General features: G+C 43.5%; 1 protein-coding gene across 2 annotated transcripts; it reads right to left on the bottom strand.

Moving 5' to 3' along the window:
* Positions 1-58: 58 nt before the first annotated feature.
* On the bottom strand, positions 59-20332 carry LOC123481351 (integumentary mucin C.1-like). Of its 2 annotated transcripts, XM_045221373.1 has the most exons (8): positions 20240-20332; positions 19589-19609; positions 19274-19436; positions 18690-18958; positions 18019-18204; positions 17619-17784; positions 486-596; positions 59-150 (listed from the first exon to the last, which is right to left on the bottom strand). In XM_045221373.1, exons 4-7 carry the CDS (start codon positions 18823-18825, stop codon positions 551-553), a joined length of 534 nt encoding a protein of 177 aa, XP_045077308.1. In that variant the 5' UTR covers positions 18826-18958; positions 19274-19436; positions 19589-19609; positions 20240-20332; the 3' UTR covers positions 59-150; positions 486-550. The 2 variants fall into 2 exon arrangements, with proteins under 2 accessions (XP_045077308.1, XP_045077309.1); XM_045221374.1 differs by having other exon boundaries at positions 19589-20244.
* Between the last annotated feature and the right edge of the window lie 2223 nt (positions 20333-22555).

The following is a 22555-nucleotide window of genomic DNA, read 5'->3' as shown; positions in this document are numbered from 1 at the left end:
AGGAAGAGCGGGGCAGGTTGAGGGGCAGGTCTGGTCAAGGCACGAGCGCAGTGATGGCATGCGACAGTTGCACGACTCTGCACATGCTAAACAGTAATCGAATGGGGCGATATTTGGACAGCAGTCACCACACTCAGGACAACACTGCTCCTGTAGGGCAAGAGGCCATGAATGAATTAACATCACTCACACCAGTCAAACCATATCTCCATTTGCTGCTGGAGCTTATGGTGGAGACAGTTTGCTAGGTCAATACATTTTGGGGCCAACATTAAAAAAGGCAACGTCAGCCAAACCTATCTGCAGCATCAGTGCCTCTCACTTTAAGTATTTAAAAAATATATTTGATTCAGCAAGGTTCATCTTCCTGGCTTTGTTGAACTGCACTCTTTTTTTTTGCAACATTTGCAAGGTATCTGTGCACAACAGCATACTGTCTCTCAACTGGACAACAGCATATAGGGATAGGGAAGTAAATGCTGTACCTTGAGGCATTGGCGGAACCATAACGCCATTGCAAGGAAAATAATGTAAAGACCAACAACAATCATCAGTACAGCGGGAAGAGGGAGTGTGAGGCCCCACACAGGCAACACCTGAAAAATGATAGAAACAAGTTTACTGTGTGCAGGAGATGTTCAGGATTATACTAATATGAATACCATGCACACTCTACATTAGTTCGTTGTTACGTTAGCTAGATAGCTATGCCTAGCTAATAATGTAAAACATATATATTACATCTGCTAACAAGCACACACACCGGCCACAATGTGTTTATAATGCTGCGTTGGTAATAGATGGGTTGGCTGACAACGTCACAAAAATGATGTGCGCATCCATTGGGCAGAAGTCAGCCTGTTGTTGTGATTCTGGATGGCCAGATTGCTAGCAAGAATGACAAGAAACTGCCACGTGGGGAATCGTGTGGCTAATTTCAGCTTGTTGTTGATACCATGTCTTGTTTTGAGGTATTTTGACTGATTTAATGTTAATGCTAATATGGCTAAAATTCGCTAGCTAGCTAACCAACAACTTTAACAATGTAAGAGACAACAAATGGTCATTGTGCACATGTATTTATGTTTTCAATAAACATTGGTGACGAAATATAGCTTACACGTTGTCAACCATCTAAGCCAACCTCATCTGTTTTGCCCCATGGTTGCACGCGCATCGTTTCTGTTGCTGAACAACCAACCCATCTTGTTCAACCGAATTGAAAAACGTCTGTGTGAGCATTTGAATTAAGATCAGGATCAAACGAGCAGGATCAAAAATGTTAGCTCGGTAGTCCAACATTCTCCCCTACATGCAACCATCACAGAGGCAGGGGAGAAAGGATGGTGATCCTGATTCTGCTACTGCTGCCTGCCGTATCCCAAGCAGTTGCACCTGATTCATCCTAGCCCAATATTTGTATTGTTCTATCTGTGTCCTAGTCAAAATACAGAAATATAATCAAGCATTTTGTCAACATTGATGACAGTTTGTAAACTGGAGGTAGGCCGTTTCCCTACTATGTTGACTTCGGTTTGCAGTATGAAACTCACAAATATCTTTGATATAAATGTTTTAGCAACTTCTGGGATACCTAGCTAGCACCAATGCAACCAGTAACTGCAATCATTTTCAATATTCTTATCAATGATTTGGGAATCCATGTGACTAAGTATTAGCTAGGCAGCCACTTGTTGTTCTCCTATTGAAATCGACCTTCAGTTCATGAAAATAACTAGCTACAGTGAGGGAAAAAAGTATTTGATCCCCTGTTGATTTTGTACGTTTGCCCACTGACAAAGAAATGATCAGTCTATAATTTCAATGGTAGGTTTATTTGAACAGTGAGAGACAGAATAACAACAAAAGAATCCAGAAAAACGCATGTCAAAAATGTTATAAATTGATTTGCATTTTAATGAGGGAAATAAGTATTTGACCCCCTCTCAATCAGAAAGATTTCTGGCTCCCAGGTGTCTTTTATACAGGTAACGAGCTGAGATTAGGAGCACACTCTTAAAGGGAGTGCTCCTAATCTCAGCTTGTTACCTGTATAAAAGACACCTGTCCACATAAGCAATCAATCAATCAGATTCCAAACTCTCCACCATGGCCAAGACCAAAGAGCTCTCCAAGGATGTCAGGGACAAGATTGTAGACCTACACAAGGCTGGAATGGGCTACAAGACCATCGCCAAGCAGCTTGGTGAGAAGGTGACAACAGTTGGTGCGATTATTCGCAAATGGAAGAAACACATAAGAACTGTCAATCTCCCTCGGCCTGGGGCTCCATGCAAGATCTCACCTCGTGGAGTTGCAATGATCATGAGAATGGTGAGGAATCAGCCCAGAACTACATGGGAGGATCTTGTCAATGATCTCAAGGCAGCTGGGACCATAGTCACCAAGAAAACAATTGGTAACACACTACGCCGTGAAGGACTGAAATCCTGCAGCGCCCGCAAGGTCCCCCTGCTCAAGAAAGCACATACAGTGGGGAAAAAAAGTATTTAGTCAGCCACCAATTGTGCAAGTTCTCCCACTTAAAAATATGAGAGAGGCCTGTAATTTTCATCATAGGTACACGTCAACTATGACAGACAAAATGAGGGGAAAAATCCAGAAAATCACATTGTAGGATTTTTAATGAATTTATTTGCAAATTATGGTGGAAAATAAGTATTTGGTCAATAACAAACGTTTCTCAATACTTTGTTATATACCCTTTGTTGGCAATGACACAGGTCAAACGTTTTCTGTAAGTCTTCACAAGGTTTTCACACACTGTTGCTGGTATTTTGGCCCATTCCTCCATGCAGATCTCCTCTAGAGCAGTGATGTTTTGGGGCTGTCGCTGGGCAACACGGACTTTCAACTCCCTCCAAAGATTTTCTATGGGGTTGAAATCTGGAGACTGTCTAGGCCACTCCAGGACCTTGAAATGCTTCTTACGAAGCCACTCCTTCGTTGCCCGGGCGGTGTGTTTGCGATCATTGTCATGCTGAAAGACCCAGCCACGTTTCATCTTCAATGCCCTTGCTGATGAAAGGAGGTTTTCACTCAAAATCTCACGATACATGGCCCCATTCATTCTTTCCTTTACACTGATCAGTCGTCCTGGTCCCTTTGCAGAAAAACAGCCCCAAAGCATGATGTTTCCACCCCCATGCTTCACATTAGGTATGGTGTTCTTTGGATGCAACTCAGCATTCTTTGTCCTCCAAACACGACGAGTTGAGTTTTTACCAAAAAGTTATATTTTGGTTTCATCTGACCATATGACATTCTCCCAATCCTTTTCTGGATCATCCAAATGCACTGTAGCAAACTTCAGACGGGCCTGGACATGTACTGGCTTAAGCAGGGGGACACGTCTTGCACTGCAGGATTTGAGTCCCTGGCGGCGTAGTGTGTTACTGATGGTAGGCTTTGTTACTTTGGTCCCAGCTCTCTGCAGGTCATTCACTAGGTCCCCCCGTGTGGTTCTGGGATTTTTGCTCACCGTTCTTGTGATCATTTTGACCCCACGGGGTGAGATCTTGCGTGGAGCCCCAGATCGAGGGAGATTATCAGTGGTCTTGTATGTCTTCCATTTCCAAATAATTGCTCCCACAGTTGATTTCTTCAAACCAAGCTGCTTACCTATTGCAGATTCAGTCTTCCCAGCCTGGTGCAGGTCTACAATTTTGTTTCTGGTGTCCTTTGACAGCTCTTTGGTCTTGGCCATAGTGGAGTTTGGAGTGTGACTGTTTGAGGTTGTGGACAGGTGTCTTTTATACTGATAACAAGTTCAAACAGGTGCCATTAATACAGGTAACGAGTGGAGGACAGAGGAGCCTCTTAAAGAAGAAGTTACAGGTCTGTGAGAGCCAGAAATCTTGCTTGTTTGTAGGTGACCAAATACTTATTTTCCACCATAATTTGCTAATTCATTAAAAATCCTACAATGTGATTTTCTGGATTTGTTTTTCTCAATTTGTCTGTCATAGTTGACGTGTACCTATGATGAAAATTACAGGCCTCTCTCATCTTTTTAAGTGGGAGAACATGCACAATTGGTGGCTGACTAAATACTTTTTTCCCCCACTGTATACAGGCCCGTCTGAAGTTTGCCAATGAACATCTGAATGATTCATAGGAGAACTGGGTGAAAGTGTTGTGGTCAGATGAGACCAAAATCGAGCTCTTTGGCATCAACTCAACTCGCCGTGTTTGGAGGAGGAGGAATGCTGCCTATGACCCCAAGAACACCATCCCCACCGTCAAACATGGAGGTGGAAACATTATGCTTTGGGGGTGTTTTTCTGCTAAGGGGACAGGACAACTTCACCGCATCAAAGGGACGATGGACGGGGCCATGTATCGTCAAATCTTGGGTGAGAACCTCCTCCCCTCAGCCAGGGCATTGAAAATGGGTAATGGATGGGATTCCAGCATGACAATGACCCAAAACACACGGCCAAGGCAACAAAGGAGTGGCTCAAGAAGAAGCACATTAAGGTCCTGGAGTGGCCTAGCCAGTCTCCAGACCTTAATCCCATAGAAAATCTGTGCAGGGGAGCTGAAGGTTTGAGTTGCCAAACGTCAGGCTCGAAACCTTAATGACTTGGAGAAGATCTGCAAAGAGGAGTGGGACAAAATCCCTCCTGAGATGTGTGCAAACCTGGTGGCCAACTACAAGAAACGTCTGACCTCTGTGATTGCCAACAAGGGTTTTGCCACCAAGTACTTAGTCATGTTTTGCAGAGGGGTCAAATACTTATTTCCCTCATTAAATTCAAATCAATTTATAACATTTTTGGCATGCGTTTTTCTGGATTTTTTTTTGTTGTTATTCTGTCTCTCACTGTTCAAATAAACCTACCATTAAAATTATAGACTGATCATGTCTTTGTCAGTGGGCAAACGTACAAAATCAGCAGGGGATCAAATACCTTTTTCCCTCACTGTAGCTAGATAACGAACTAAACAAGCTAGCCAGCTACTGTTACCTCAAGCTAACGTTATAAGCATGGCTAGTGTGGCTTGACCGGACCGAGTCCGACCATCATCAACCAAATACGAAAACTGTCTTATAAATTTGGGGTATTTTAGATGATAAAACCTAGCTAGATAGTTAGCTAGCTATAGCTACTGAAACAGATGGTCGTGTTGCTATGTTTTTGAGGGAAACAAATTGTTTGCATCCAACACCTAGCTAGCTTTTTTCTGACCAGCACTGTCCCAGAGCTTGGGGAAGTGTGTCTGCCTCGTGCGGCAGGTGCAGGAGATAACTTTACCAGCATCATATTACGTATAGGTGAATCGCTATAACATATGACATACTAGTGATAGTGTAAGCAATGTTTAATAACTACGTAAACATTTTATGAACGTGTTAAATTATTATGTGATGTGCAGTCATATTCAGGTCCTGATTGGTCAACAAGCTTATTTGACGTGTCAAATAGTGTTATTTCATGCGTAAAATAGTTTTTATTTGAGGTGTGTATTTTTATCACGCAAAGCAAACACCCAAACAGCGTTCCATAATATGGTAACTAGCTAAAACGACAGTCGTCTGTAAAACATACATACCATCATCACTTCCACTATTTTCTCCTTCCTGCTCCTGGAGCGTTTAAGGGACTCTCATTTGTGTCGGCTGTTTGGTGGATGAAACCAGCAGAAAAGAGGCCACGTTAACTGTACCAAGCTAACGTACTGTATCTAACTAGCTAGCTAACGCGTTAATTAAATCAGGATTGGACATGGCTGGCATACAATCGTGTTAACGTTATCTAGCTAGCAAAGAAAGGAACCCAAGCTAGTAACGTATCTTAAGCGATTTCACACATCGTATAATTTTGGTAACTAGCTAGCTAGCTATCAAAGTCGAACAGCTGGCTAGTCAAGTTTGTAAACTGTTGAAGTTGCCATAGAAACAGACGGCTCCTTGGGAGGGACAAACTGTACTGGTACCTGAAACACATGGGGTGTTTCTCAAAATGCATACTACCGTACAATTTTTTTTAAAACTAACCCCCTCATTGTTCTATCTGTGCTACCGTGCTCCGATCACGCAAATTGGAGCACGGGGGATCAGATTACGAGTCCAAATGAAAGTATGCAAATTAGAGCACGGAGGGCACTTCTCAAACGCTTACTCCGTTTGTACATATTTTGAGTGCACTCGGAGCATGAGTGTGGAGCATGGTAGTATGCATATTGAGTAACACCCATGGTTAAGCTAAAACGCCTTTCTTTTGGGATAGCATGTTCTTTTACAGATATTTGCATGGTAGTGTTTATATTTTATCAGTGTCAGCAGTTATTAATTTATACCCTTATAAAAAAGATAGAAGTTTTGAAGCTGCAGTAAAAGTGCAGTAACTGCAGTTGACTGTGGTATTTTGTACGCAGTAATTGCAGAATAACTGCAGTGGTGCGTTTGTAGCTAAGAACAACCTGACACAAGCGTAGTCAAGTTTCAGTTTTTCTATCAAGATATCATTTTGCAGGTCTTGTCAGATTAGAGTAATGATGAGCGAGGTTCGGTTCACAGTGTTGTACTGAGAGAAGTGGAGTTCAAGGTGTTGGTGAAAATTAAGGAACAAGGTGGAGTCACGGCGGTGAGTCCGAACGCAGATTTGGAGAGTAAAGTAGGAGTGGTTGTGTCTGCTAAAGTTCTTTGTGATGGAAGTTTGGTGTTGGTGTGTTTCAATGCTAAACAGTATGAGAAGGCGCTCAAACTCAAGTAGGTATATAAACGTGTGGTTGATAGTAGCCTGCTGGATCAAACTTGACAGCAGTGGGTGAAGGGAGTTATTACAGGAGTTCCAAAAATTGTTAACATGAAAGAAATAAAGGACCACTTGAAGGGAGGCTCTCTTATTGAGGCAAAGCGCCTCCAGATGACACCAGATGGGGAGAAGGTGGATAGCTTGTCAGTGCTACTAAACTTTGATGATCTGGTACTGCCAGAAAAGTTAGGATTGGGTATATGAGTTACTATGTGCGAGCATACAGTGCATTCGGAAAGTATTCAGACCTCTTCCCTTTGTCCACATTTTGTTACTTTACAGCTATGTTATAAAATGAATTCAATAATTTTTTCCCTCACCAATCTACACACGATACCCCATAATGACAAAGCGAAAACTGGTTTTTAGAATATTTCTGCACATTTCGTAAAAATAGAAGACAGAAATACCTTATTTACATAAGTATTCAGACCCTTTGCTATGAGACTCGAAATTGAGCTCAGGTGCATCCTGTTTCCATTGATCATCATTGAGATGTTTCTACAACTTGATTGGAGTCCACCTGTGGTAAATTCAATTGATTGGACATGATTTGGAAGGGCACACACCTGTCTAAGGTCCCACAGTTGACAGTGCACGTCAGAGCAAGAACCAAGCCATGAGGTCGAATGAATTGTCCGTAGAGTTCCGAGACAGGATTGTGTTGAGGCACAGATCTGGGGAAGGATACCAACACATTTCTGCAGCATTGAAGGTCCCCAAGAACACAGTGGCCTCCACCATTCTTAAATGGAAGAAGTTTGGACCCACCAAGACTCTTCCTAGAGCTGGCCACCCGGCCAAACTGAGCAATCGGTGGAGAAGGGCCTTGGTCAGGGAGGTGACCAAGAACCCGATGGTCACTATGACAGAGCTCCAGAGTTCCTCTGTGGAGATGGGAGAACCTTCCAGAAGGACCACCATCTCTGCAGCACTCCACCAATCAGGCCTTTATGGTAGAGTGGCCAGACGGAAGCCACTCCTCAGTAAAATGCACATGACAGCCCGCTTGGAGTTTGCCAAAAGGCACCTAAAGGACTCTCAGACCATGAGAAACAAGATTCTCTGGTCTGATGAAACCAAGATTGAAACCTGGCACCATCCCTACGGTGAAGTATGATGGTGGCAGCATCATGCTGTGGGGATGTTTTTCAGCGGCAGTGACTGGGAGACTAGTCAGGATAGAGGGAAAGATGAACGGAGCAAAGTACAGAGAGATCCTTGATGAAAACCTGCTCCAGAACGCTCAGGATGTCAGACTGGGGCGAAGATTCACCTTCCAACAGGACAACGACCCTAAGCACACAGCCAAGACAACGCAGAAGTGGCTTCGGGACAAGTCTGAATGTCCTTGAGTGGTCCAGCCAGAGCCCGGACTTGAACCCGATCAAACATCTCTGGAGAGACCTGAAAATAGCTGTGCAGCGATGCTCCCCATCCAACCTGACAGAGCTTGAGTGGATCTGCAGAGTAGAATAGGAGAAACTCCCCAAATACAGGTGTGCCAAGCTTGTAGCGTCATACCCAAGAAGACTCGAGGCTGTAAACGCTGCCAAAGGTGTTTCAACAAAGTATAGAATAAAGGGTCTGAATACTTATGTAAATGTGATATTTCAGTAGGTTTTGTTTTTGTAAAGTAGCAAAAATGTCTAAAAACCTGTTTTTGCTTTGTCATTATGGGGTATTGTGTGTAGATTGAGGGGGGGGGGGGAACAATTTAATCAATTTTAGAATAAGGCTGTAACGTAACAAAATGTGGAAAAAGTCAAGGGGTCTGAATACTTTCCGAAGGCACTGTATGTTCCAAAACCGTTGCGTTGGTATAACTGTCAAAGGTTTGGGCATGTGGTGGCGGTGTGTAAAGGCAAAGGGAGATGTGCGAAGTCTGGGGGAGAACCATGCAGATGGGGAATGTGGAGAAGGGGTCCAGTTAAAGTGCTGTAACTGTGGGGAAAAATCTTGTATGCAGAAGCAGTGAAGGTAGTTCACGCAGAAACAATCGGGGCACCTAGAAGAACAGGTATTCTAGGACAGATCGTGATGCAGGTTGGGCATGATGTAGGGAGCAGAATTGGGGAGAACACAAGAATGGTAGTAGACATGACGAAGGTTGTTACATTTGTGACAACAGCACTCATTTGCACAGAAAAATTACAATCGAAGACTAAGAAGATACAGATCATAGTGGAGAAGGCAGTGCGGTATCTTGGATCACAGGACTGACATGGGAAAATGTACAGGATGACCTCAATAAGATTGAGAATCAGTCCGGTCAGGAATCATATATTGGTTAATTTTCATAATGGTTCTTTCTTAAAACTGCATTGTTGGTTAAGGGCTTGTAAGTAAGCATTTCACTGTAAGGTCTACACCTGTTGTATTCGGCACATGTGACAAATACAATTTGATTTGAACTGCCAGACCTTTTGGGTAAGAAGTAATGCATGTATTTACTTGTTGAAGGTCTTCCTGGTGTATCTCTGTTGGACCCATGCCTTTGTGGAAAGGGTTCGATTGGGCCTTCTCCTTCATTCTCAGGTGTAAGGCTCTGATTGTCCACAAGAGGTCACAATGTCCTTCTTATTTATTTTATTTTTTTACATTTTAGTCATTTAGCAGACGCTCTTATCCAGAGCGACTTACAGTTAGTGAGTGCATACATTTTTCATACTGTTAGTTGTCTGTTTACTTTCACTCATTCTGGAAGTGGTCTTCTGAGGACAGCTAATCAGTGTCGATGATCCCCAGTGGGGTAATGAGAGCAGTGTAACAGATGTTGGTTTGAAGAGAGTAACAGGATGGTCCCACTTAAATTCACCTTCTTAGATACAGTACTTAGAACAGCTAGTCAGCCGTACCGTTGATTGTTAGAGAGGCGACTTTGTCGTCTTCACCTCGTGTTGATTTTCTGGGTCGTAATCAATGGAGACCTAAGCTGCAGCTTGAGTCCGTCTGGTCTGGTATGTTAATTCTTAACTCAATCTTTTATACCCTCGGGTAAAAAGGGGTGTTTCCGTCATACTGACATGCTCTCTGAGCTCCCTCGGGCGTGGCTAGTTACGAGGCAAAATATCATCATCACTATGGTCTTGTTAGAAAGCTAAAATCACATTCCTATCTTCACGAAAACATGTCTTCCTCCTTGATATTTTCTACACAACGTAAAGGATGTAAACCTGATAGACACAGTGTAAAAGCTCTTCAAGTTACAATGTTTTCATTATAACGCCTTTATACCATTTTTAATGACATCACAAAATATACATTCATTTTCCATATTCCATTTCTCATCATTCCCAACATTCGGATCGTACGTACATACCCCAACCAGAAGCCATGGATTACAGGAAACATCCGCACTGAGCTAAAGGGTAGAGCTGCCGCTTTCAAGGAACGGGACTCTAACCCGGACGCTTATAAGAAATCCCGCTATGACCTCCGACGAACCATCAAACAGGCAAAGAGTCAATACAGGTCTAAGATTGAATCATACTACACTGGCTCTGACGCTCGTCGGATGTGGCAGGGCTTGAAAACTATTACAGACTACAAAGGGAAGCACAGCCGCGAGCTGCCCAGTGACACAAGCCTACCAGACGAGCTAAACCACTTCTATGCTCGCTTCGAGGCAAGCAACACTGAAGCATGCATGAGAGCACCAGCTGTTCCGGACGACTATGTGATCACGCTCTCCGTAGCCGATGTGAGTAAGACTTTTAAGCAGGTCAACATTCACAAGGCCGCAGGGCCAGACGGATTACCAGGACGTGTACTCCGAGCATGTGCTGACCAACTGGCAAGTATCTTCACTGACATTTTCAACATGTCCCTGACTGAGTCTGTAATACCAACATGTTTCAAGCAGACCACCATAGTCCCCGTGCCCAAGAACTCTAAGATAACCTGCCTAAATGACTACCGACCCGTGGCACTGACGTCTGTAGCCATGAAGTGCTTTGAAAGACTGGTCATGGCTCACATCAACAGCATAATCCCAGAAACCCTAGACCCACTCCAATTTGCATACCGCCCCAACAGATCCACAGATGATGCAATCTCTATCGCACTCCACACTGCCCTTTCCCACCTGGACAAGAGGAACACCTACGTGAGAATGCTATTCATTGACTACAGCTCAGCATTCAACACCATAGTGCCCTCAAAGCTCATCACTAAGCTAAGGATCCTGGGACTAAACACCTCCCCTCTGCAACTGGATCCTGGACTTCCTGACGGGCCGCCCCAGGTGGTAAGGGTAGGTAACAACACATCTGCCACACTGATCCTCAACACGGGGCCCCTCAGGGGTGCGTGCTCAGTCCCCTCCTGTACTCTCTGTTCACCCATGACTGCATGGCCAGGCACGACTCCAACACCATCATTAAGTTTGCCGACGACACAACAGTGGTAGGCCTGATCACCGACAACGATGAGACAGCCTATAGGGAGGAGGTCAGAGATCTGGCCGTGTGGTGCCAGGACAACAACCTCTCCCTCAACGTGACCAAGACAAAGGAGATGATTGTGGACTACAGGAAAAAAAAAGGACTGAGCACGCCCCCATTCTCATCGACGGGGCTGTAGTGGAACAGGTTGAGAGCTTCAAGTTCCTTGGTGTCCACATCACCAACGAACTATCATGGTCCAAACACACCAAGACAGTCGTGGAGAGGGCACGACAAAGCCTATTCCCCCTCAGGAGACTAAAAAGATTTGGCATGGGTCCTCAGATCCTCAAAAAATTCTACAGCTGCACCATCGAGAGCATCCTGACTGGTTGCATCACCGCCTGGTATGGCAACTGCTTGGCCTCTGACCGCAAGGCACTACAGAGGGTAGTGCGTACAGCCCAGTACATCACAGGGGCAAAGCTCCCTGCCATCCAGGACCTCTATACCAGGCGGTGTCAGAGGAAGGCCCTCAAAATTGTCAAATACTCCAGTCACCCTAGTCATAGACTGTTCTCTCTGCTACCGCACGGCAAGCGGTACCGGAGTGCCAAGTCTAGGTCCAAAAGACTTCTCAACAGCTTCTACCCCCAAGCCATAAGACTCCTGAACAGCTAATCATGGCTACCCGGACTATTTGCACTGCCCCCCACCCCATACTTTTACGCTGCTGCTACTCTGTTAAGTATTTATGCATAGTCACTTTAACTCTACCCACATGTACATATTACCTCAACTACCTCAACTAGCCGGTGCCCCCGCACATTGACTATGCAACGGTACCCCCTGTATATATAGCCTCCCTACTGTCACTTTATTCTATTGTATATATAGCCTCCCTACTGTCACTTTATTTTTACTTCTGCTCTTTTTTTCTCAACACTTTTTTGTTGTTGTTTTACTCTTACTTTTTTGTTTAAAATAAATGCACTGTTGGTTAAGGGCTGTAAGTAAGCATTTCACTGTAATGTCTGCACCTGTTGTATTCAGCGCATGTGACCAATAAAATTTGATTTGATTTGATTTGAAGTTCCTTGGTGTCCACATCACCAACGAACTATCATGGTCCAAACACACCAAGACAGTCGTGAAGAGGGCACGACAAAGCCTATTCCCCCTCAGGAGACTAAAAAGATTTGGCATGGGTCCTCAGATCCTCAAAAAATTCTACAGCTGCACCATCGAGAGCATCCTGACTGGTTGCATCACCGCCTGGTATGGCAACTGCTTGGCCTCTGACCGCAAGGCACTACAGAGGGTAGTGCGTACGGCCCAGTACATCACTGGGGCAAAGCTCCCTGCCATCCAGGACCTCTATACCAGGCGGTGTCAGAGGAAGGCCCTCAAAATTGTCAAAGACTCCAGCCACCCTAGTCATAGACTGTTCTCTCTGCTACCGCACGGCAAGCGGTACCGGAGTGCCAAGTCTAGGTCCAAAAGACTTCTCAACAGCTTCTACCCCCAAGCCATAAGACTCCTGAACAGCTAATCATGGCTACCCGGACTATTTGCACTGCCCCCCCACCCCATCCTTTTTACGCTGCTGCTACTCTGTTAAGTATTTATGCATAGTCACTTTAACTCTACCCACATGTACATATTACCTCAACTACCTCAACTAGCCGGTGCCCCCCGCACATTGACTCTGCAACGGTACCCCCTGTATATATAGCCTCCCTACTGTCACTTTATTTTACTGTATATATAGCCTCCCTACTGTCACTTTATTTGACTTCTGCTCTTTTTTTTCTCAACACTTTTTTTGTTGTTGTTTTATTCTTACTTTTTTTGTTTAAAATAAATGCACTGTTGGTTAAGGGCTGTAAGTAAGCATTTCACTGTAATGTCTGCACCTGTTGTATTCGGCGCATGTGACCAATAAAATTTGATTTGATTTGATTTTGAAATCTTGGTGGGGCAAAGTCCCCACACATTTTTTAGATGCATGCCAGAAAAGCCACTACACAACAGAACACTAAACAATAATTAATTGCACTTTAACGGTGACAAACGGTGCCCACAAACTGTTAGGGCCTACATAAAGCTGTCCCAACAGCAGAGCTTTCTTTTCAGCACCATGCAGTGAATCCTTACCACCGCTTCATCTGGCTATCAGCGGAGCCTTGTCTGGCAGTGAAACAGTTCATTCAGCCTCATTTACTGCCTTTAAAAAAAAACATAGCTGATATGGCTGACTTGCTTAAACAAATGTGGTTTCTACTGACAATTGAGATGTACAAACTATGGCATAAGGGGACAACGAGTGGATAAGAGGCAATCCGTAATTTCGATTAAGACATTAATGAGCAAGCTAGGACGGACGTAGTCAATATAACTATTTGTTCAGCGCTTTTGAAATGTACAGCGACAGAATTCAGAACATGGGCCGTTCTTACAGTATTCTCCCTGTACACCAAGTCAGAACCGTAGGTTAAATAAAGGGGGCATATAAGCAGACAATGAAAGCTCTTAAAATATAAAATGATGAAATTTCTCTAAAACAGGCTATAGGCTACATGTGCACCACCAAGTCAGAACAGTAGGCTAAATTATGAGGGGAAAAGGGACCAGATTATTAGGGTGAGGCACATGGGCTACTAACAGCTTACTACACAACATACACTTAGCATTACTTTCTTAGATACAGTATATACACTACCGTTCAAAAGTTTGGGGTCACTTCTTGTTTTCCATGAAAACATACATGAAATGAGTTTGAATAGGAAATATAGCAAAATGCCATGATGATCTGAACGAGACTGCTGAATCGAGGCAAAGGTAAGAATCTCTTGATTAACTATCTAATGTGAGCTAAATGTAGTAATTAATAAATTGGCTACATTTCTTTAAATGGACAATTCTGTGAACTGTTTTGTGCAAGTTTTAATTTGACACAATACCTGGTAGCAACGGTGTCAGCTAAAATGTATGCACGCATGACTGTAAGTCGCTTTGGATAAAAGCGTCTGCTAAATGGCATATTATTATTATTATTTAGCTAGAGATGACTTGCAGGGATTTGTAGTCTACTTTGACACTAATTAGCATTTTCAAATCTGAGAGTAAATAGAGCCGAATATATTGCTAAGTCACCTTGTCTGAGAGAGATTTACATGGTTATAAAAAACGTCACGCCAGGGTAAGCCTACACTAATACCCATGTCGCAAGGACCTGTACACAATTCCTGGAATTTCCCTTATTTTAAGTGTTTCTAAAATCCCCTATGGGAAAAATCAGGGGCGCAACTTTGGTTTTAGAAGTGGGTGGGACATAACTCTTTATTTTAATTTAATTTTCCAGTCAGATAAACACGCCAAACAGCCTACCCGCTCGGAGGCGTCCACATGGTCCTAAAGCACACCGTTGCCTCGTTTTGTTTCACATTCCAATGATAAAACTGGGGGGGACAAAAATGCAATTTCAGAATGTGGCAAATCCTTTTCAATCCTTGTCATATGAAGATAAATAATGAAGAGAAATGATAGATAAAACCTATCTGTGCATATCGGCCATTGGACATAAACATTACACAACAAGTTGGAAATCGCAAATTCAACAATGAGTGGTTTGGAAGGAATCAGTGGCTAACTGCAAGCATTGCAAAGCAATGGGCTCCCGGTCTAAGGCACTGCATCTCAGTGCTCGAGGTGTCACTACAGACCCCCTGGTTCGATTCCAGGCTGTATCACAACCGGCCGTGATTGGGAGTCCCATAGGGCGGCGCACAATTGGCCCAGCGTCGTCCGGGTTTGTTCTTAACTGACTTGCCTAGTTAAATAAAGGTTAAATAAAAAAATGTAAAATCCACTATATGGCGGTCCCCAGTGAATGTTGCGCCCCTGGGAAAAATTAATGGTAGAAAAACGATTGGAACAATTTCCCTGTTTGACCGCTAGGTTTTATGGGTATTATGACACCTCCACTGTGGGGCTCTATGTCATCTACACTGAACAAAAATGTTAATGCAACATGTAAATTGTTGGTCCCATGTTTCATGAGCTGAAATAAAAGATACCAGAAATTGTCCATACGCACAAAAAGCTTATTTCTCTCAAATTTTGTTTACATCCCTGTTTATGAGTATTTCTCCTTTGCCAAGATAATCCATCCACCTGACAGGTGTGGCATATCAGCAAGCTGATTAAACAGCATGATCATTATACAGGTTCACCTTGTGCTGGGGACAATAAAAGGCCACTAACATGCAGTTTTGTCAAACAACACAATGCCACAGATGTCTCCAGTTTTGAGGGAGCGTGCAATTGGCATGCTGACTGCAGGAATGTCCACCAGAGCTGTTGCCAGATAATTAAATGTTAATTTCTCTACCATAAGCCGCCTCCAACGTCGTTTTAGAGAATTTGGCAGTACGTCCAACCGGCCTCACAACTGCAGACCACGTGTATGGCGTTGTGTGGGCGAGCGGTTTGCTGATGTCAACAATGTGAACAGAGTGCCCCATGGTGGCGGTGGGGTTATGGTATGGGCAGGCATAAGCTACGGACAACGAACACAATTGCATTTGATATATGGCAATTCGAGATACCGTGACAAGATCCTGAGGCCCATTGTTGTGCCATTCATCCGCCGCCATCACGTCATGTTTCAGCATGATAATGCAGGGCCCCATGTCGCAAGGACCTGTACACAATTCCTGGAATTTCCCAGTTCTTCCCTGGCCTGACATGTCACCCATAGTGCATGTTTTGGATTGTCTGAATCAACATGTACGACAGCGTGTTCCAGCTCCAGACAATATCCAGCAACTTCACACAGCCATTGAAGAGGAGTGGGACAACATTCCACAGGCCACAATCAACAGCCCGATCAACTCTATGCGAAGGAGATGTGTCGCGCAGCATGAGGCAAATGGTGGTCACACCAGATTAGGGCTGTCCCCGACAAAAACAAATATTGGTTGACCGAGAATCTTTTGTTCTTTCGACCAATCGATTGGTCGAAATTTTCAAACGTGTATTTTTCCATATATAGACACACCCTATGTTTGAATAAAATCAACTAGGCCTATATGTAGGCTACTGAGTTTGTCTGATGTTTTAAGCACTGCAATAAAAAATGTAGACACAAATTACTAAAGAGGGAGCCAGAGATCAATATAGCCTAAACAGAAGAAAAAAACAGCGGTCGGCAACCTTTTCCATTTGGAGTGCCAAGTTATCGTATCATTTTTACTGATCTGCCTGCCAGTTATGGTTTTCATATGAACAGATTCATTTAATTTATATTAAAGTCTTCATATCTCAAAATCAATGTCATGTGGTTAATCAAAATTCAATCTAAATGAAAACGATACAAATTTAAAAGTAACTTATATTGCCATTATGTAAAAATGGCCTACATAAAGCCAAAAAATAAAAACATTGCAGCCCGCAGGTAGAAAATATCCTGATAAATCACATTGGCTAAGCATGGCCTGTCTGCAAGGAACTTGAAACATGATCAACTATTAACATAGCTCCTGAAGCTCGTGCTAGTAAACTTGCAACATTGTATGAAATATTCTGGGCCCTCGGAGCCAGTGAGCTCCTGACAGACATGTAGGCTATTTGTGCAAGGGATAAGAAGTAATCAGGTAGGCTTTTTTTATGACGTTTCCATCGGATCAGAGCACAACATATTTTTCTCCCTTTCATGATTCCATCGGATCAGAGAATGACATTTTATTTCCCTTTCATGCTAAGTGGTTATCGAAAGGGAGAGAGCTGGAAAGATTTTTCAGGCTATGTTGAGGAACTATTGTCATTCTCAATGGATGTAAAAACAGACTTTGTTTACTTGCTGTTTGAGGCCTAAATCTATGCGTAATCAGGTCCTTACTCAAGATTGACAGGAGCGCTCCAAACAAAAGTCAATGAATAAATTGACAACTCGTAAATGGAATGAAATAAACCAAAACCTTTTTCTCACAAGTGTAGCCTAGGTTGTGTACTCTGCAAACAACGTGTCCACTTCTACAATGACAACAGTAAGACTGTAATAATAATATATTGAATGCATAAACAGAAATGACTGTAAACAAACCAACATTGTAGATTAGAAATGATGGTAATTAACGGTAAATGTACTACTGGCGATACTAGTATGCCATCCCCGTGGCCTCTGCAATGGATTAGTCCACTCAGACAGGCTTGAATCAGACGGGTGTCTCGTGTGCCATAAAATGTTTTTATTTATTGACTAAAAAAATCTCGGCCGACCAACAGCCTATCGACCAAACAATCGGCCAGTCGACTAAATGGGGTCAGCCCTAGCTTCTATGTAATAGTTCCTTGGTTCAACTTGAACACCAAGGCACCAAGCGATGGAGATCTGACCATATGCATCTGAACAACTCACCCCTGTTTACATACAAGTGGAGTGTGTTACCTGGAGAAGCACCCAGCATCACTCATGACATAGTCCTCTGATACCGTTGTGCCCCCGCAGACGTGTGTTCCATTTGTCTGTAGACTGGCTATCCGGGGCCAGGAGCCCATTGACACCGAGTCCATACCAGTAAGGGAGTTCAAAGAGACACTGCCACACACCACGGCTGCAGAAACAGGGAGAGAAGAGCTACAGAAGTCAGGACTGTAACACTGTCTGAGGGAGACTTTTGGCTGAGTGTAGTAAAGAGAGGGATACACACTCAAGTTTGGATGTGGTCAAATGGAGAGGTATAGATAAGTTGTCTATAACTACAACAGGAGTAACAGACATGTTTGGGTGTGGCTCTAAGAGGAGGCACCAATTTGTTTGTTTCACAGAGGAAGGTAAATCCGATTACCTTTAGGAGTGGTTTCAAGGGCAGTTTTGGTGGTAGTGGTGGTCACAGGGGCAGTTGTGGTTGTAGTGGTGGTCGCAGGGGAAGCTGTGGTGGTAGTCGGTGTGGTAGGGGTAGCTGTGGTGGTAGTGGTGGAAGTAGCGGCAGTTGTGGTCGTAGTGGTGGTCACAAGCACTGAGATTAGATTTTCTTATGAAACATAATGGGTAGGTTATTCAGACACAGATTAAGCCTAGTCTTGGACTAAAAAGCACTTTTAATGGAGAATCTCTATTGAAAGTGCTTTTTAACCTAGGACTAGGCTAGATACAGTATAATCTGGGTCTGAGAAACCAGACACAGATTAGGAATGTGTAGTTAACCCACATTGTAATAAACAAACAAGATAGCAAAGAGATTTTCCTGACAGGAATCCTTTCCTCCTGCTGATAGACCAGCACAGATTATGTTGTCAGTGATGGAGCCAACTCTATAGTTAGTTAGTTACACTGCCTGTTCCCCACTAATGGCACATACAACTCCTGTGGGGTCTGTGGTGAGGGCAGGGACACTGAGGAGAGACATTCAACCCATAAAAAAAGGTATTCCTCAACATACACAAGACAAGATCTATCAGTATTCTGATCCATCATCCGTAGTACTTAATGCAAGCTACAGTATATCTGTGCGCTTACCTCCACTGCTGATGGTGCCGCAGCCGGTGCCCCAGCTAGTAGTGCCAGCATAGAAGGAGCTGCCTGGTGCTGCCAGGCAGACTGGCCGGATGTGGTTGGTAAAAGTCACGGGGGAGGAGAGCTTCAGCAGACACATGTCGTTGTCACTGGTACTACTAATGTAGTTGGGGTGGCAGATGATCTGAGTGACTGTCCGGCTCACCTCATTGGAGTTGGAGCCCTCCTGGCTCTGACGACCCACGGAGACCACCAAATTTGATGTACTGGTGCTGAGAAAAATAGTTTCAAGTTTGAATTGTATTAAATGTTTGAAGGGCCGGTAGCACCCACCTCAGCAATATTTGAGTATTATCGTATTTACGAACTGCTTCCCTTTACTTCCCACATCTCATTTTGGTGGGTAAAGAAAAACATGGAGAAGAAAGTCTGTTTACAAAGTATTTTTACTGTCCCAAAAACAATTTAGTGGTTTTATGTGATCACATGAAAATCTAAATACATATTATTATTATTACTATGTGACAGTTTGTGGAAATACTACAATACGGATTTTTTTGAGCCCTGTGTTTTTTATGGGTCCTCACCTGGGAAAGCAGTGAGCAGCAGTCAGCACCCACTCTTTGTTGATAAGGGATCCCCCACAAAAATGTCTGCCAGATTTCTGCAGACTGGCCTGCCATGGCCAACTCCCTGGAGGAGCATCCTAACCCCCCACGATCCTAGTGTTGAGAGGAGAGATTCCACACACTAACAGACACAGATGGACGAGGGATTACAATAGAGCACACACAGGAAGTGAAGAGATTGAAACCTCACTAGTTAGTCAGTGGATAGGTGCATGGTTATATCATTAAATTAGGAAAAGAACGGACATTTGATTGAAAAAGGATGGGACTTACCATCCAATTGAGAGTGAGACCCTGTAAAACAGGAGAAGCAGAAAATAGTTGAACATTTTTGGCACACTGTGGGCAAACATGTAATTCATAACTCTTAGTACCCCATTGGTTTTATAGTAGCTACATACAGTCATGGAGCTTTGTCTGTCTGGCTGGCTAGGTGGCTGGCTGTGAATTATTATTGTGTTTTCTGACGGTACTGTACAGTATGTGTGTATTTAGTGTCCCTACAGAGTTTTCCTGTGAACAAACTCTGTCGCAATTGTTTTCTTGTTATGAGTCTGTGGACTGTTAAGCCAAACGCTGTCAGTGGCTGATGTGGATGTGGTGTAGGAGTCAGGCGCAGGACACAGAAGCTACTTCCAACAGACTTTACTCGAGGACACGAAATACAAAGAAAATGGCCTCAACAAACAAGGAGGCGAGCGATTACGCAACAGTGCGCAAAAACACTCCAATGCACAAGCAATACGCAAAAGTGCGTCTGGACTCTAAAACACAATAGAGCAAAATACCAGCACCTACGGACAGGCGGAACAATTACACACAACTCACTACAAACAAAACGAGACACATATAGGGAACATAATTAACACTAACAGGAAACAGGTGAACAAGGAAGACAAAACCAAACAAACATCGATAACATACAACGGTGGCAGCTAGTACTCCGGGGACGACGACCGCCGAAGCCTGCCCGAGCAAGGAGGAGGAGCAGCCTCGGCCAAAACCGTGACACACGCCATCTGTCAAAACTAGTTTCATCACTGTGTATGTTACCTAATGCTACCGTGCACTTAACATTGTCCAGAATGTGTCTTTAACACTAATTAGCACATTACCTATTAAAACAACCTATGAGAATAGATTACTCTCAGAATTACTAAGACATTTGTATATTTTATACTAATACTAATGAACTAACACTAAATAAATATCATTTGTGGACCAAAGCCTTATGAATAAGATAAAGAGGATGATTAAATATATACTGTATCTTTAGAGAAGAGCTAAAGAAAAACAGGCTCATCGGGAAAGAAATTCTCAAAAATAAAAATAATAAGAAGAAATGCACAATCATCCTACAAAGGAAGCAATGTGGTCACAACAAACAGTCATCAGTGCTGTAGGGCTGTAAGGGGATTTCACATGAAAGAATACTTGGTAATGTTTTATAATGCATTGCTTCTACATCTGCATTGCTTGCTGTTTGGGGTTTTAGGCTGGGTTTCTGTATAGCACTTTGTGACATCGGCTGATGTAAAAAGGGCTTTATAAATAACATTTGATTGAAAAAATGTGATTGACAAGACTAAAAAGGATAGATCCCCCAATCACCCTTCTCTTGCCTCCACTATTGTTTTGAATCTTCTCAGTATGTGACAAATCAATGGTGTAAAGAGGCTTCCTCTCCTTACCTACTTATTTGAAGTAATCTAAAAGAACTGGACAGATGAAATTAAGCCTACTGCTAAACGTCTGTCATAATAACACTTTCACCTACTCTGTCTTTTCAGACTAGTGCAGCTAAAGGAGCACCCTACTTCTGGGAAATCTGTGGGTGTGACTGTCAGGTTGGCTGGCTGGCTTCACATTCAGTCTTCACCCACTAAATTAAAATCAGGTAATATTTTGTCATTAATGTATACAACACATAAAGAGGCAAACAGACAAATCAGACTTGATATTTGTTTCTACAAGTTCATTGCATTACATAATGAACATATCAAATATTCTATTCCATCCAACTGTTTTGTGTGAGGACAAACAACTTGCCAGTCACCACCAATGTTCATTCACTTTGGAACCTCAATTTCCCCCCTGTATTATACACTTAAGACAAGGACAGATGAGCATTGCATTGGTGACACAATTTTCCATTAAGATGGATAATGTCATTGTCAGCCGAAGGCACAACATTTCCTTTACATGCTCATTGAACTAGTGTTAAAAAGCCATTCAATGGTCTTGCTCAACTCTCCAAACACTTCAGAAGGCACGCACACATGTACCCACCCACACACGCACCCACACACCCACGCACACCCACACGCACTCACACGCACCCACGCACACACACACACACGTCAGTGAAAGACTGATAGGCCTAATTAAGGTATGTATTTTTCACGTCAGGTCCAGTGGCACAAACAGGAAGACCAAGTGTCAATCATTTTACAGGTGCATCAATACTGGCTTTACAGATGTATTAGATCTAAGAACAAATCACAGTCATATAGGCCGCAAATGTGGTGCATGTGTCAATTAAAAATATGTATTTATTTACACTGCTCAAAAAAATTAAGGGAACACTTAAACAACACAATGTAACTCCAAGTCAATCACACTTCTGTGAAATCAAACTGTCCACTTAGGAAGCAACACTGATTGACAATAAATGTAACATGTTGTTGTGCAAATGGAATAGACAACAGGTGGAATATATAGGCAATTAGCAAGACACCCCCAATAAAGGACTGGTTTTACAGGTGGTGACCACAGACCACTTCTCAGTTCCTATGCTTCCTGGCTGATGTTTTGGTCACTTTTGAATGCTGGCGGTGCTTTCACTCTAGTGGTAGCATGAGACGGAGTCTACAACCCACACAAGTGGCTCAGGTAGTGCAGCTCATCCAGGATGGCACATCAATGCGAGCTGTGGCAAGAAGGTTTGCTGTGTCTGTCAGCGTAGTGTCCAGAGCATGGAGGCACTACCAGGAGACAGGCCAGTACATCAGGAGACGTGGAGGAGGCCATAGGAGGGCAACAACCCAGCAGCAGGACTGCTACCTCCGCCTTTGTGCAAGGAGGAGTAGGAGGAGCACTGCCAGAGCCCTGCAAAATGACCTCCAGCAGGCCACAAATGTGCATGTGTCTGCTCAAACGGTCAGAAACGGACTCCATGAGGGTGGTATGAGGGCCCGACGTCCACAGGTGGCGCAGTGGTCTAAGGCACTGCATCGCAGA

This window comes from Coregonus clupeaformis, chromosome 7 (assembly GCF_020615455.1).
Source record: "Coregonus clupeaformis isolate EN_2021a chromosome 7, ASM2061545v1, whole genome shotgun sequence".
Taxonomy (NCBI): Eukaryota; Metazoa; Chordata; class Actinopteri; order Salmoniformes; family Salmonidae; genus Coregonus; species Coregonus clupeaformis.
Note: the sequence above shows the minus strand (reverse complement) of the source record. Positions and strands in the feature narration are given on the sequence as shown.

Coding starts and splice junctions, on each gene's coding strand:
- LOC123481351 (XM_045221373.1), bottom strand. CDS start 18,825: ATGTGTCTGCTGAAGCTCTCCTCCCCCGTGACTTTTACCAACCACATC. Junction 18,205..18,689: donor CGGCACCATCAGCAGTGGAG/GTAAGCGCACAG, acceptor ATGTTTCATAAG/AAAATCTAATCTCAGTGCTT. Junction 17,785..18,018: donor CCTTGAAACCACTCCTAAAG/GTAATCGGATTT, acceptor CTGTTTCTGCAG/CCGTGGTGTGTGGCAGTGTC.